The sequence below is a fragment of the Panthera pardus genome, unplaced genomic scaffold (genome assembly GCF_024362965.1).
Source record: "Panthera pardus isolate Hobbes unplaced genomic scaffold, ASM2436296v1 HiC_scaffold_10, whole genome shotgun sequence".
Taxonomy (NCBI): domain Eukaryota; kingdom Metazoa; phylum Chordata; class Mammalia; order Carnivora; family Felidae; genus Panthera; species Panthera pardus.
In genome coordinates this window covers 32,698,836-32,713,864 of record NW_026526655.1, presented here as the reverse complement: position 1 = coordinate 32,713,864, position 15,029 = coordinate 32,698,836, and the positions used below count along the sequence as shown (strand labels likewise).

The 15,029-nt window shown below is 32.2% G+C and overlaps 1 protein-coding gene across 3 annotated transcripts in view; it reads left to right on the top strand.

Moving 5' to 3' along the window:
- Positions 1-15,029, top strand: part of NBEAL1 (neurobeachin like 1) — a 176,095-nt gene that overhangs the window by 54,813 nt on the left and 106,253 nt on the right. For 2 of the 3 annotated variants that reach the window (XM_053906037.1, XM_019446321.2), the window contains 6 exons: positions 5,648-5,734; positions 8,006-8,089; positions 11,326-11,424; positions 11,512-12,092; positions 12,822-12,954; positions 13,569-13,688. In XM_053906037.1, the coding sequence (XP_053762012.1) occupies positions 5,648-5,734; positions 8,006-8,089; positions 11,326-11,424; positions 11,512-12,092; positions 12,822-12,954; positions 13,569-13,688 (1,104 nt within the window). The remainder of the gene's footprint in view (positions 1-5,647; positions 5,735-8,005; positions 8,090-11,325; positions 11,425-11,511; positions 12,093-12,821; positions 12,955-13,568; positions 13,689-15,029) is intronic. The other variant, XM_053906042.1, reaches the window with a different exon arrangement.

The window sequence follows — 15,029 nt, the reverse complement described above, 5'->3', positions numbered from 1 at the left end:
AGTGATACTGAGCATTTCCTCATGTGCTGATTGGCTATTTATAAATATTCTTTGGAGAAATGTATATTTAAGTTATTTGTGTGTTTTTTAATTGGGTTTGGTTTTTATCGTTGACTTTTAGTCTTTTGTTGTGCATTGTTAAAATTTGGTGTGAGCATTTGATGCATATAATTTTGTGCTTTTGTTTCATGTAAGATGATTTTGTTTGCGTTTTCCTGTGTTATGATTTTAATATCTACATAATATTATATTAAGTGGATGTATCATAATTTACATAACTATTCCCTATTGGCTGATACTCAATTTACTTCTAATTTTTTTGCCATTACATAACTCTTTCAAGTTTCATAGAACAGAATTCTATTCCTAGCAGAATTACTAGGTCAAGGGGCATAAAATTTTGTGCTTTTTTAAAATTAGGGAAGTGGGGTGCCTGGGTGGCTCAGTCAGGTAAGCCTCTGACTCTTGATTTCAGCTCAGGTCAAACGTTAAAAAAAAAAAAAAAATGAAATTAGAGAACATTGCATAAAACAACTTGTAAATAATTGGGAAATATAGAAAAGCAGAATAATAGAAATAGTGTTAATGTTCTTGATATATCCTGCCAATTTTCTTATTATTTTTCTTATTTTTTACTAATTTACACTTTTGGCAGATTTGTGAGTATGTAATAACTAATGTCTCTTACTATATCATATTTTCATAAATTTCAAGATTGTATCAGATATTTTTTAGAGAGCTTCTTGAAAAGCCTTTGAAAATAAAACTACGGGGTGCCTGGGTGACTCAGTTAAGCCTCTGATTCTTCATTTTGGCTCAGGTCATGATCTTATGGTTGTGGGATTGATCCTTGCGTTATGCTCTGAACAGAGTGTGGAGCCAGCTTGGGATTCTGCTCTCTCTCTCTTTCTCTAAACCTCCCTTGCTTATGCTTACTTGCTCTCCCCCTCAAAAATAAATAAACTTAAAAAATGCCTGCAAAATATAATTATATTTAAAAAAAAGAAAGAGAAACTACTTCAGATAATTCTTTCTGTTTGAGGTATTCCTTTCATGGACTCTTTGCTAAAAATTACTAGGGTTTCATTGTGATTTTTGAGAATATTCCAGTATAAGGATTCTAATATCAGCTCCTTGAATTTTTCCACACTGTTAAGAGAGATATCCCTGAAAGCATTTATGTCACTATATTTTTTAGCTTATAGTGAAATAGTAAAGAAATAGCATAAAATAATAAAGAATGTATTGATGAAGTCAATAATGATGAATATTTATGAAATCAATGAAAGTACTAATCTGTCACTAGGGAGTGAAGATGCCTCCCCTACCTTTTAAAAATTATTCTTGGGAATGTATTCCTAGGAAGATGAAAAGAGTATAAAATAACTGTTTATAAAACCTTTTGTTTGTTGTAAAAAAAAAAAAAAAGTAGTGTGGCTTTATCAGTTATAAAGGCAACTTCAGTGATAAAGACAAAATGTCACATGTGTAGACAATCTGCCAGTCACACATTATAAAAGAGTAAATCACTAGGATAAAATTCAGTTCCTACTAAAATTGATTAGTGTTTTTCTTCAATATATGAAAGTCAGATATAATAAAAATCTCTATCTTATCATGGTCAACAGTATCTTTTTTAAAAGTGCACAGCTTTTTGGCATAGCTGTAATGATGTTGAGCTAATATAAAAGCTCTTTCTACTGTAGTATAGACCAGAATTTCTTGTAATTTAGATCTTGAAACTTGCTGATAGTCATAATGTTTTAAAATTTAATTATTTGATACCACCTATCACACTTTGTTTTGAGATAGGCATGCTAGAGAAGAAACCCATTTCAGAGGGGAAAGCCAGGCTTTGGGACCCCATCCCTCTCTGCTGCAGGTGGTCTTCTTCTAGGCAGGAATTCTAGTCAGAATCACTAAAAGCTCATCACCAAACATTACAGTGATTAAGTCCTAAAAGCGTGGGGGAACCTTTGAAATAAACTGCCCAATTCTTTTATTACACAAATGAAGAAATATGTCATAAGAGATTAAATGATTAACACAAAGTTAGTACTAGTACACAAAGGAGGTAGATTTCTTACCCAGGTATTCTGACCCTAAGTTCACTGGTTGTATGTAGTTTTGTTGTACTGGTACTTAAGGTCAGTAGAAAAATGTTTTCTTTGTGTTAAATATAGGGGAAGTGCAGGTTTTATTGATTAAACACATTTGATAGAGATAGGTTAATACGATTCTTAAATATATAAAAATATTTGGTGTCTTGTGAAAACTTAAGTTCTGAAATATATTACAGGATGCTATAGATGTCTATGATTGATTTTTTATTAAAGTATTTTGCTGTAAGGAATGAATAATTTTTTGTTTTATATAATAATACAGAATCAAGACAATTATTGTTTGAATATTCAGACCTAGAGGAAACATTGTCAACTAAAGCTTAAAGTGTCACAAACATTTTATGAATCACATGGAGAACTTTAGGCTGATTGCTGTAGTTTCTGTGCTTTTCTTTTTCTGTGAGATTCACCAGCCAGTTTATGCATTTATTTCCTGAACTATTTGTGTAAAGACTTCCGGTTTGTCAAAATGAGTTTCATCATACTGTAAAGTACTTAGAATATAATTCAGTAGAATCATACATTTAACTTTTCTGAAAGCTATGATGAACTTTAAACATTTAAGAGTTGTTTTGTTTCACTATATTACATTTTGGAAGGGGGACATGCTTTGGATTAATGTAAAAATTATTTTTAAAAGCTGTCCAATTCAGTGTTTGAATTGAGAAGAAAATAACAAATTTCTAGTAATAAAGAGGAGGGTTCAAAACCATTACATATACTTTAGCACTCTGCTTGAAGTTTTAATCAGTTTTTTAAAAATATAGATGTTGCAGTATATTAAAATGTGTAAAGGTCTATTTGAGGACTAAGTCATAAGATTCTGGAAAGCTGTTGATATTTTGGTTTTGTTTGCATCCCTTAATTTGTTCTCTTCACATTCTTCCTTTCCTTCTCCCCTTCTGCCCCTGAAAATCAACTAGAACAAAAATTTAGCATCAAGGCAGTAGTAAAAATGAGAATTTATAAAAGGAGCAACTGAGGGATGATTTGTGGAAAAGAGTGTTGGAGATGGATATAAAATGGTATAATTCAAAGCTGGATTTTGGGAGTTGGCACCTGCCTGGATTTATACACACTGACTATTTGAACAAATTTCTTTTCATTTTTTAGAACAGATTTTTATTTAGATTCTTAAGCAATAATCAATTATAGATTTTGGAGGAAAAGATACATAAAAAATATATTTTCTCAATCTTTTTGTAAAACATGTATGTATATATAAATATTTAAATTTTAAAATTGTGGCAAAATACACATAATAATATTTTTATATATATTTTTTAATGTGGATATATTTTCCTTTACAAATTTGGAATACCAGTGAATATTTTTGTATCCTGCTTTTAAATGTATTATATCCTGACTCTTCCCATATACCATCATATATTTTTCAAAACAGTATTTTTTTTAATGTTTTTATTTATTTTTGAGAGAGAGAGAGACAGAGACAGAGAGCAGAAACAGGGGAGGGGCAGAGGGAAAGGGAGAAACGGATTCTGAAGCAAGCTCCAGGCTCTGAGCTGTCAGCACAGAGCCTAATGCAGGGCTCGAACCCATGAACTGGGAAATCATGATCTGAGCTGAAGTTGGACGCTTAACTGACTGAGCCACCCAGGCACCCCAAAACAGTATTTTTAATGACTACAAATATTTCAACCCAAGGTTCTCAAAGTATGGGGTCCCCAGAATCATTTTAGGGAATCTGCAAAGTCTGATCTTAACATTTCAGTTTGAGGCTAGATTGTTTTTTCATAAACTTGAATCAAACAATATTATCATAACAGTCTGAATGTAAAAGTAAATATTAGAATTCATTCATCTTCTATCAAGTCAGACATTTAAAGAAATTATAAAATGTAAAAGCAGTGCCAATCTCAATGAAGTATATTTGGAAAATAGAGTGGGTTTTTTTCCCCATAAATGTGTTACTTATGTCAGCCTGTAATAGGTTTATTTTTTTGAATGAATAAGCAAATATTTTTTAAATGTCTTTATTTTAATGTCTTATATGGTGAATATTGATAGATATAACCCACATAAAGAGAATTTCTTTGGGGTTCTCGGTAATTTTTAAGACTCTTAAGTGGTCCTGAGGCCAGAAAGTTTCAGGACTTCCCTTTCAGTCTATGGATGAGCCATAATTTATTTAAGTATTCTGCTATTTAAGGATATTTGGGCAGTTTCTTACTTTTTGCTGTTGTAAATAAAGCTGAAGTGAGGATCTCGATTCTAAAATCTTTTCTGACCATTTTTTAGGTAAATGTCTAGAAATACAATTATAGACTTAAAGAGTAATTTTAGGATTCTTGATATAGATTGCTTTCTGGGAAGACTTTACTCATTTTTGCTTTCATCAGTTTTTAGCATTCCTGTGTTCCTGTACCAGATAATATGGAATACTATTGTTTAAAAAATTTTTGTTATTAATAACAGCTTTCATTTACTAAACCCTGTTACGTGTCAGACATTGTATTAATAACCTAGCATGGATTATTTTATTTAATCTGCACAACTATTTCATGAGATACTCTTTTCCCTTTTGAGAAAATAAGCTCAGAGAAGTTAAGTAGTTTTCCTTAAAACCAGACAGCTAATAAGTAGCAGAACCAAGATTCAAATCCAGGTTTCTGATTCCAAAGCCTGTGTTGTGTACACTAATCTATTTTTAGGTTAAACTTTATATATGCTCTGCATATCATATCATGCCTTATCTTTATCTGTTTTATTTTATATTGCCTTATTTCAGTATATTATTGGACTTTTCTATTTTCTGAAATGATAGAACTTCCTAAGAAGAACTTCCTTCCTTGGATGCTCTTGATAAATTCTTTTATAAGTCTTTCTTTCTTTCCCTTTTCACTTTCATTTGAATTAACTTTTTATCCAAAATGTGACTGAGATCTTTTGGAATGCTAGTTTTCCATACTTAAACAAAAATACTTGATTCCCTTAGCAATCCTCATGTTTATCAGAGAAAATCCTTAATCCCCCTTTTATAGAAGCTAATATAAATTATGCCCAACTCTTGATAATTTGAAAAATATGTATACCTTTTTCAAAGTACAGTAGCATATTTGAGAGTCTGAGAAGTATTCTCAAAAAGCAACTTTAAAAGGTAGGTTAGCTTCTACAAATATACTTGACTACAGAATCCTCACTACATTATTTACTACAGTATCTTTAATCTGTCTCACTAACAAATTTCCTTCTTTTCTATGAGACATTTTCTGCTAATTCTTTAAGAATTTAGGAATATTAACTAATTTACTTGTTGCTATTATTATTTTAGTAATTTTCAGTTCCAAGAGAGAAATAAATACCAATTTATTATATAGTATATGACCTAATGTTAGTTTGTAATCCAAAAAGTGAATAGTTGATTGTCAGTTTAAAATAGTATTCTTCACGAATGGATTCTTGGATTTATTTTCAAGAGACATGGAAATCCATTAATTTCATTTCTGCTTATAGGTAACAATTTAATGTTCTTTCTCCATTATTCTTATCTCTGTTTTTAACAGCTATTTTTAAATGCTAACAATAAGGTGGCAGACAAGAACGAGAAAGACCTTGCCAACAAATTACTGACAGAAATGAATGAGGACCAGGTATCTACAAAGCCTGCATCTTGTTTCAGCTGAAGTCCAAAATCAGCCAATGGGAGCAACTATTCCTGTACTTTTCTTCTTATGTCTTAAAATACACCAACACTATCTAATCCTAATGTTCATTAATTATTTTTGAAAATTGTTAAAAAAATTAAAAATTTTTTTCATCTAAAAGATAAATCTGTTGAAATCTTGGTGGTTGATGTAAATGATCAACAGTATTCCATCTTTGTATGTGTGTATTCTTGTCAATTTGAGGAGATATAAAGTACAGGAATGGGATCCCAATATCAACGTGGTGATGACTTCATATTTTGGGAGCTTCTTTTTCTAAGCATTGTGGTGTATTGGGACCTTAGGGCTTTGTTTGTGAATATGTATGGTCAGTTTTAATACCTTGATTCTTTGCTTCTTGTTGACAAGTAATGATTATAATTCAATGGACAACCTGAATCCTGGAGGAAGGGAAGAAGACGCTGAACTCTTTAATTTAGCATAAAACTTAACTGTTGTCTTTTGTAGAAAGTCACCTCTATGTGGGTAAAAGGCAGAAATAAGCAGTTTTTGTTGCTTTTCTGCATTAGGTAATTCATTTTGGAAAAAACTACCTATAAAAATTGCTTTGTTATTTTTCTTTCCTGAAATGTTTGTGAGAGAGCTTTCATGATGTCTTTTATTAATATTATCTTAATATCCAGGTTTATAAATAGAGCTGTGGTATAGATATGATTTTCTGTTCTGGATGTAAAATACCAATTTACAGAGTACCATTTTAGATTTCTCTATAAATGTTAGTCCCTCTCAAGGCCTATATAGATTAATAAAACAGTTACAATGATATTCTCAGAGGTTTATGTTAGTATTCCTAATTGTAGGTACTGTGATGACTAGTCTTTGGACAAAGTGTAGGAAAGATCTTATTTATAAGAAATTCTCTATACAGAATTATTAATGCATAGTATGTTTATTACACATATAATAGGTATATATAATAATGTTTAATAAACAACATCAACAAAAATCAAGATACTGGCTTAAATAACTTGCCTAAAATTGGTAGAGCTTAGCTTAAAATGACAAAGATCTAATCAGTCCCTTAAATCATTTTTATTGGTAGGGAGAGAGGAAAATCCCACTCATGAAGTGACTGCCTTTAAGTCATAGTAATATATTACCAAAAGCAGATTTTTGGAACTGTTAGTTTTTACAGCTTTCTAGTTCTCATGTAAGGCTTTCATGGTTCATTAAGCCTGATGATATAACCCAGTCATATTCAATTTTTTAATGTTAATGTTGTATTTTGTTTTCACCTTTTGTCTCTAAATGCACTGTTCTGAAACTTAACACTTCTCTTTATGATGAAGCTTAGACAAAATAGACAAAATGAAGCTGCTTTTTATTTTTTCTTACAGCTTTTGACATTAAAGCTTGCCTACTCAAAAACATGATAATACTTATAGATACATATTTCATTTTCTGTTCTACCTCAAATTCTGCATCTTATGTAAAAATAGGTATACCTTATTGCTTGCAAGTGTGATTGATTGGTAAATAAATATACCATTTCAATTATAACACAAGGCTTGGAAACCAAATAGACAACACCATTTTAAATACCTTATTATACATGCTAATGAAATTTAAAGCTAGGAAGTTCAGTGTATTTTTGAAGGGAAATTAAAATATAATAGAATTTTCTTTTTTTTTTAAATTTTTTTTTAATGTTTATTTATTTCTGAGACAGGGAGAGACAGAGCATGAGTGAGGGAGGGGCAGAGAGAGAGGGAGACACAGAATCAGAAGCAGGCTCCAGGCTCTGAGCTGTCAGCACAGAGCCCGACACGGGGCTCGAACTCACAAACCATGAGATCGTGACCTGAGCCGAAGTCGGTCTCTCAACCGACTGAGCCACCCAGGCGCCCCGTAGAATTTTCAATGATAGATCTTTCTCCCTTCCTCTGGAGATTGTCCATTATTTTTAAAAGCATGTGTTAAGCTTGTGTTCTTTTCGGGTTTTGGTTTTTGTCCCAAAACATTTCAAAGTGATGAGTGAATGTAGCTTTATCCTTCTTGACACATGGTTTATTTTTGTCAAGTAGGTAACTTTTCTTGCAGGTATAGTGTTTCAGAAATCTATTTTATTGTAAGAGGAATGTATTGCATGTTAAGTAATTATTTTTTCAGGTTTTCAGAACAAAGGTTTCCTAACTAAATACAAATCTTGAACACGTTGTTAATTTCTTTCCTTTTTATTTTTTTTCTCTCTGATAGGTGTTTCAGGGGCAATTGGATTGTTTGGCTATATCAACCATTAAGGCTTTGACAGCAGTAATGAATAAATCTCCAGCTGCTAAGGTGAAACAAAATCCGCAAGCTCAAAAATGTTATCCTAGATATGCCAGTTTTCACTATGAAATCCCCAAAGTAATGTATGAAAGTATATATATAATACATTTGGTGTTATACCTGAAGTGAAATAGTTCACAAACTATCTCAGTATAGGAATCATTTGCTGTTAACTTTTGAGACAAACAGCTAATGGGGACTGCTTTGGATTATAAGATAGGCATATAATTATATGATAGAACTGTAAGCTAATAGAGACTTACAGTGTCAGTAAACAAAGATAGCACTGCTGTTGAAAAGATCATTTTAAGTGATTCTATGGTTAGTGAGTTTAAAAAAGTAAATTTTATATCATAGTTTTTCTTCATTAATAAAATAATCACTCTTTCACTCTTTGCTCAGTTTATGACTGCCTAGACTGTGAGAAAATTTTTCACATGAATAGCCCTATCAGTTTGGGACTTGTTTTTCACAATGGCCGTGGAAATTCTGCTTCTTTGTTACCAAACCTCAGGATTTTCTTTCTTTATGCTGATTTGTGCTAGTAGTTTCGTCATTAAATAGTTTTAAGGATTAGTGAGATCATCTGTGTAAAGTGGTAAACCTATAGTGCCAGGCACATGGTAAGTGCTTAATAAATCTCAGTGTCGATGATGATGATGATATTTTACCTTCTGTTTACCACCTGTAACGTATTTCATGCTTTACCTTTTAGTAGCAGACATGAATGAATTATTCCTGGTTTCCTAAGCCATGCCTTCAGTAGTATTACTAACTTTCCATTGGTTCCACTAGGACACTAATGTTTGCTCTATAAATGTTGCCATATGTAGCTTATGGTTAGATGCCTACTAGACAGCTTTTACAATTTTACAGGCCTGCTTGGGAATCTAATTACAATAGTTTCTGTAAGGGAAAAAAAATCATTTTAAGTTCTAAGTAATTGGTTTATGAGTAATGAATTAGCTGTACTGTATTATGAAACTCAAGTCTCAAGTGATGTTCAAGTCTTAAGATAGAATTTTTTTATTATGTAATGCATGGTTTAAAATTCAAAAGGTTATGTTAAAAATACCTTTTTAAAAATGATAGGTATTAGTTTTTTAAGTTTTAATTTAAATTCCAGTTAGTTAACATACAGTGTAGTAGTATTTTCAGATATACAATATAGAGATTCAACAATTCCTTACAGATGCATTTACTACAGATATAATACTCAGTGCTCATCACAGGTGCACTCTTTAATCTCTATAACCTATTTAACCCATCTTTCCACCCATCTACCTTCTGGTAACTATTAGTTCTCTGCCTGTTTTGTTTTCTTAAATGCCACATATGAGTGAAATCATATGATGTTTGTCTTTCTCTGACTGACTTCTTTTGCTTAGCATAATACTCTCTAGTTCCATCCATGTCGTTGCAGATGGCAAGGTTTTATTCTTTTTTATGGCTGATTAATATTCTGTTTTGTGGGGTTGCCTGGGTGGCTCAGTCGGTTAAGCGTCCAGCTTCAGCTCAGGTCATGATCTGGCAGTTTGTGAGTTTGAGCCCCACGTCGGGCTTTATGCTGACAGCTTGGAGCCTGGAGCCTGCTTCAGATTCTGTGTCTCCCTCTGTCTCTGCCCCTCCCATGCTCATGCTGTGTCTCTCACTGTTTCTCAATAATAAATAAATGTTAAAAAAATTAAAAAAATATTCCATTTTATGTATATACCACATCTTCTTTATCCATTCATCAATTGATGGACACTTGGGCTGTTTTCATAATTTGGCCACTGTACATGAAATTCCTATAAATATAGAGGTCCATGTATCCCTTTGAATTAGTATTAAAAAATACCTTTTGGAAAAAAATGTTCTTTCTACCACTGGGCTCACAGCCAACTAGTTCCTCTCCCTAAAGACAACCAGTCTTACTCATTTTGTTTAAATCTTTTGATTTTATAATAAAAGTGTATACATTTTTGCCTGATTTACTGGACCAGTTTAGCATTACTAGATTTTTGTTGTCTTTTTATTTTACTTTATGACTTTGTGTGCCCACTAGTTCAAAAATACATATGACTTAGACCTTTCTAAAATGAACTTGATGTTTGAGATAAATTCAATCCATTTAGATACAAAAAGAAGAGAGAAAATTACCCAGTTTTTTCTGTTACCACTCAAAATTGCTAGGACTCTAGTCTTTTTTTTTTTTTAAGTTTAATTCAAATATCTTTATTTTTTATTTTATTTTTTTTTATTTTTTATTTTTTTTATATTTTTTTATTTTTTAATATATGAAATTTACTGTCAAATTGGTTTCCATACAACACCCAGTGCTCATCCCAAAAGGTTCCCTCCTCAATACCCATCACCCACCCTGCCCTCCCTCCCACCCCCCCATCAACCCTCAGTTTGTTCTCAGTTTTTAACAGTCTCTTATGCTTTGGCTCTCTCCCACTCTAACCTCTTTTTTTTTTTTTTTTTTTTTCCCTTCCCCTCCCCCATGGGTTTCTGTTATGTTTCTCAGGATCCACATAAGAGTGAAACCATATGGTATCTGTCTTTCTCTGTATGGCTTATTTCACTTAGCATCACACTCTCCAGTTCCAGGACTCTAGTCTTTTGAGACTGCTGCCTGGCTCCTGTTACCCCCAAAGTCTTCTCATTCTTTTGCCATTTTTGTTTTGACTTCATGTAATACTGTACTAATTACAAATCAAGGGAAGATGAAAGTGGTTGTACCCTAATCTGAAATTTATATAATATTTTTATAATATACAATTATACAATTATTGCTAATTTCATTTATTTTACATTTGGTAGATTATTGTCACATCATATTTCAGAAGACCTATGGAATCTATTTTAGAGGGTGCCTGGTGGCTCAGTAAGGTTAAGCGTCCAACTTCAGCTCAGGTCATGGTCTCATGCACGGCTCATGGGTTCAAGCCCCGCATTGGGCTCTGTGCTGACACCTCACAACCTGGACCCTGCCTCAGATGCTGTGTTTCCCTCATTCTCTTTGCCCCTCCTCCACTTGTACTCTGTCTCTCTCTCTCTCTTTCTCTCTCTCTTTTTCAAAAATACATGAACATTAAAAATTTTTTTAATTAAAAAAAGATGAAGATGTGATTTAAGAAGCAAATACTGTACTCCGTCTTTTCAGTATTAACTGAAATGGGTATTATTCAACATTTTAAATAATCAACAAATTCAGTCTTTGAAAGTATGTTTTGATGTGTTTATTTCCCTTCCCTTAGGAAGTATTTAAAGAAAGAATTGGTTATACACATATGTTTGAGGTTTTAAAATCCCTGGGTCAGCCACCGCTAGAACTACTTAAAGAACTTATGAATATGGTGAGTTTTTTCGCTGTATTAAACAAGTTCCATTATCTCCATATCCAAAATGGTTACTAACCTTTTGTCTTTTATGTTGCTTTATAGGCTGTAGAGGGTGACCACACTTCAGTTGGGATTTTGGGCATTAGTAATGTCCAGCCTCTCTTGCTTCTTATCCAGTGGCTTCCAGAGCTAGAATCCCATGATCTGCAAATCTTCATTTCTGATTGGCTGAAAAGAATTTGTTGTATTAATAGGCAGAGTCGAACTACTTGTGTCAATGCAAACATGGGAATTCACATCATTGAAACCCTTGGTTCCCATTCTTCCCTCCATCGAACTTGTGCTGAGAACTTGATTGCACTTCATGGTTCCTTGGGGAGTCAGTCAGTGAGCTCAGAAGAAATACGTCAGCTGCTAAGATTGCTGAGAGTGGATGAATCTGAGTATATTCACCCTTATACTACTCCTGTGACTCGAGCAATTCTGACAATGGCCCGAAAACAAAGTCTAGAGAGCGCACTGCAGTATTTTAATTTGTCACATAGTATGGCAGGAATCTCTGTGCCTTCCATACAGAAATGGCCAGGGTCTGCCTTTTCTTTCAATGCTTGGTTTTGCTTAGATCAGGATCAGTTGACTCTTGGCAATGCTAACAAAGGAGGAAAAAGAAAACAATTGTACAGGTACTGATACAAGTTATGGAATATAAATGAATACTGTCATAACAATATATGCTGTAATTCTCAAACAGGAAAAAGCTTTTCAAGCATCTAGTTTTTAAATGTACAACAGTTTAGCTGAAACTGCTTTATCCTTAGGGCATACACTTTAATTATAAGTGTTTTATCACTTTCATGATATTGATTACATATATCAAATATTTTGGTAGGTCTTTGGTTAGTTTGGAAACAAAGTTCCTTCTTAAAAGTATGATAAAAGTGGAAAAAAAAAGTGTAATAAATTTTAAAATGAATGGTGATCTCTATGTTCCATTAAAGGTGCTCTATATTTATATGAAGGATCACAAAACCTATGTGTATGTACATCCAAACTTAGTTACTTTGGTAACTGATAATTTTAAATACATTTAATGCCTTGTGATTTTTAAGACATTTATTCATGCTTTCTGAATCCTATTTGAAAGAATTTTGAAATCTTCAAAATTTATCATTTTACTTTTGTTTGATAATGGAATTCCACTCTTCTGGCTACCTTTTATAATTTGTTAAACCATTAAGCCCATAAAAGATTTAGGAATTACCATTGATATGAGGTTGGACTGATGTGTGGCAATAGAATGTAAGCCACAGCATTATTGATAAAGATATTCATGATGATCTTACGGTTTTGTGTGTATTCAGTGATAAAACTGAACTGACTTCAAAAGTTCTGATAATGTATATTTTTGTTAGCTTTTTTACAGGAAGTGGCATGGGTTTTGAAGCTTTTATTACCCATTCAGGTATGCTGGTTGTTGCAGTGTGCACAAAAAGAGAATATGCTGCAGTTATGCTTCCTGACCACAGTTTCTGTGATTCCCTCTGGGTAAGGTTTTAGGACATCACATTTAACTTTTTGGTTCTTTTCTTTAAAATCACACATTTGGTGAATGTACATCAGGAATTATCTCCTTTTTGAGCATTGATTAATTTTCACTTCATAATTCTGCTTATGTTGAAATTTATAAGGAAGTTAATAGCATTATCATCCTCATTATAAACTCAGCGGTAATAATTTTTCTCCTAAACAATTAAAAGTAAATATTTCCATTTCTTTCATGTTTTCTAGAATCAGATTTGGTTTAGGAATTCAATTTAAAATGAGAACATAAATTATTAATAGCGATGCATCTCTCTTAAAGTATAAAATGCTTCTCATTAGGAAAATTGATTCTAAAGAATACTCAGACTTGGAAAATACAGGAAAGATACTTTGTTACAGTTGTGTATAAGTTGCTAGAACATATATAAATGCTTTTGTAGTACTACAGAAAAAATTGTCATTCACTCTTAAGAACAGAATTTTAACCAGCATTTAATTATGCTTAATCTCAATGTTCTGCTATTCACACAAACTAATTGAGTAATACTCTGAAAACATTTGTCATTCCAAAGATTTAATGTAATTTTAGTCTTTAAATGTATGCTTTACTTTACTAGCACAACATAACCATTGTTCACATGCCTGGAAAAAGACCCTTTGGTCAGAGCTTTGTCTATATCTATGACAACGGACAGCAGAAGGTCTCTGCCCCTCTCAGATTTCCTGCCATGAATGAAGTAAGCACACCTTATCTACTTGTTATGGGACCATGGGATTTTAAAATGTTTTGTATGTTCTAAGATATAGTAAGTTAATATTTAATACTGTTAGCCTATCATTATTAGATGAAGTTGGACAACATGTAATAAAGAAAAACAACTCAAAGAAGAAACAAATGTAATAAAAAACTTATGGGGAAAAAGACCTAAAATGGGAAAGCCAAAGAAATTGAATAGAGGAGAGCAAAGGATCATTTAATAAAGCCCTCCATGGGATGTCTGGGTAGCACAGAAGGTTAAGCGTCTCATTCTTGAGACTCTTGATTTTGGCTCAGATCATGATCTCATGGTTCCTGGGGTTGAGCCTGGCAAGTGTGGAGCCTGCTTAGGATTCTCTCTCTCCTTCTCTTTGCCCCTCCCTTGCTTGTGTGTTCTCTCTCTCTCTCTCTCTCTCTCAAAATAAATTTAAAAACTTAAAAAAATTAAAAATAAATAAAATCTTTACAATAATAATAATAAAGCCCTCCCAAGTGTACAAAATACTTAGAGACTATTATGATGGTCTCTTTTCCATCCTCACTGAATTTGAAACAGTAATGAAGAAACTTTAAGCCTTTACATTGTAGTCAAATATAAGATGGAACTTATTGAGATGATTCTTAAAGAATATTATTGTAGCAGTGATTCACACATCAGGATTGTAGGATGTAAGCTTGGGAAATAGCACACTGATTTATTTTCAAAAATGTATTTGGGGAAAAGAATCAGAAATAAAAGCTGCAATTTGTAATAGCTCTGTTTAAAAAAATCAAAAATAAAGATTGTTTACATATTGTATTAGAAATGGAAAAAAAATATTATTGTAAAAGTTCTCTGAGAATTCTTAGATAATTCTAAAAGAGCCTTTTTTGAAGGTAATGAAATCTGTTATTTCCCAGGTGCTTCTCTGATTCTAGTAGTTTCTTATTGATGTTCATCCTGATGCTCATTTTAGGATAGCCTGTAATTAGTGTTATTATACTAATGTGTAGTTCTGTTTATAAATTTTAAGGGAGAAAAGTAGTTTCCTTTATTTTAGATTATAGTAAAGTTGTTAAAGTTTTTAAAAACACTCATTAAAATTTCAAAATTTACAGGATATAATGTGAATTATAAAAGTAACACATCCAAATCCCATAGGCCAAAAGTAACATCTCTCATTGGCTTCTTATGTATGCACACACATGCACACATTATGATCCAATAAAATTAAAACTTACAATTTATTTTCCATCTATTTGTTTTTTTAATTTTATGTGCTGTTTTATTTTCAATCTGAAGATCGAGATATAATTAAAATGGTGTAATTTATTTTGTTTG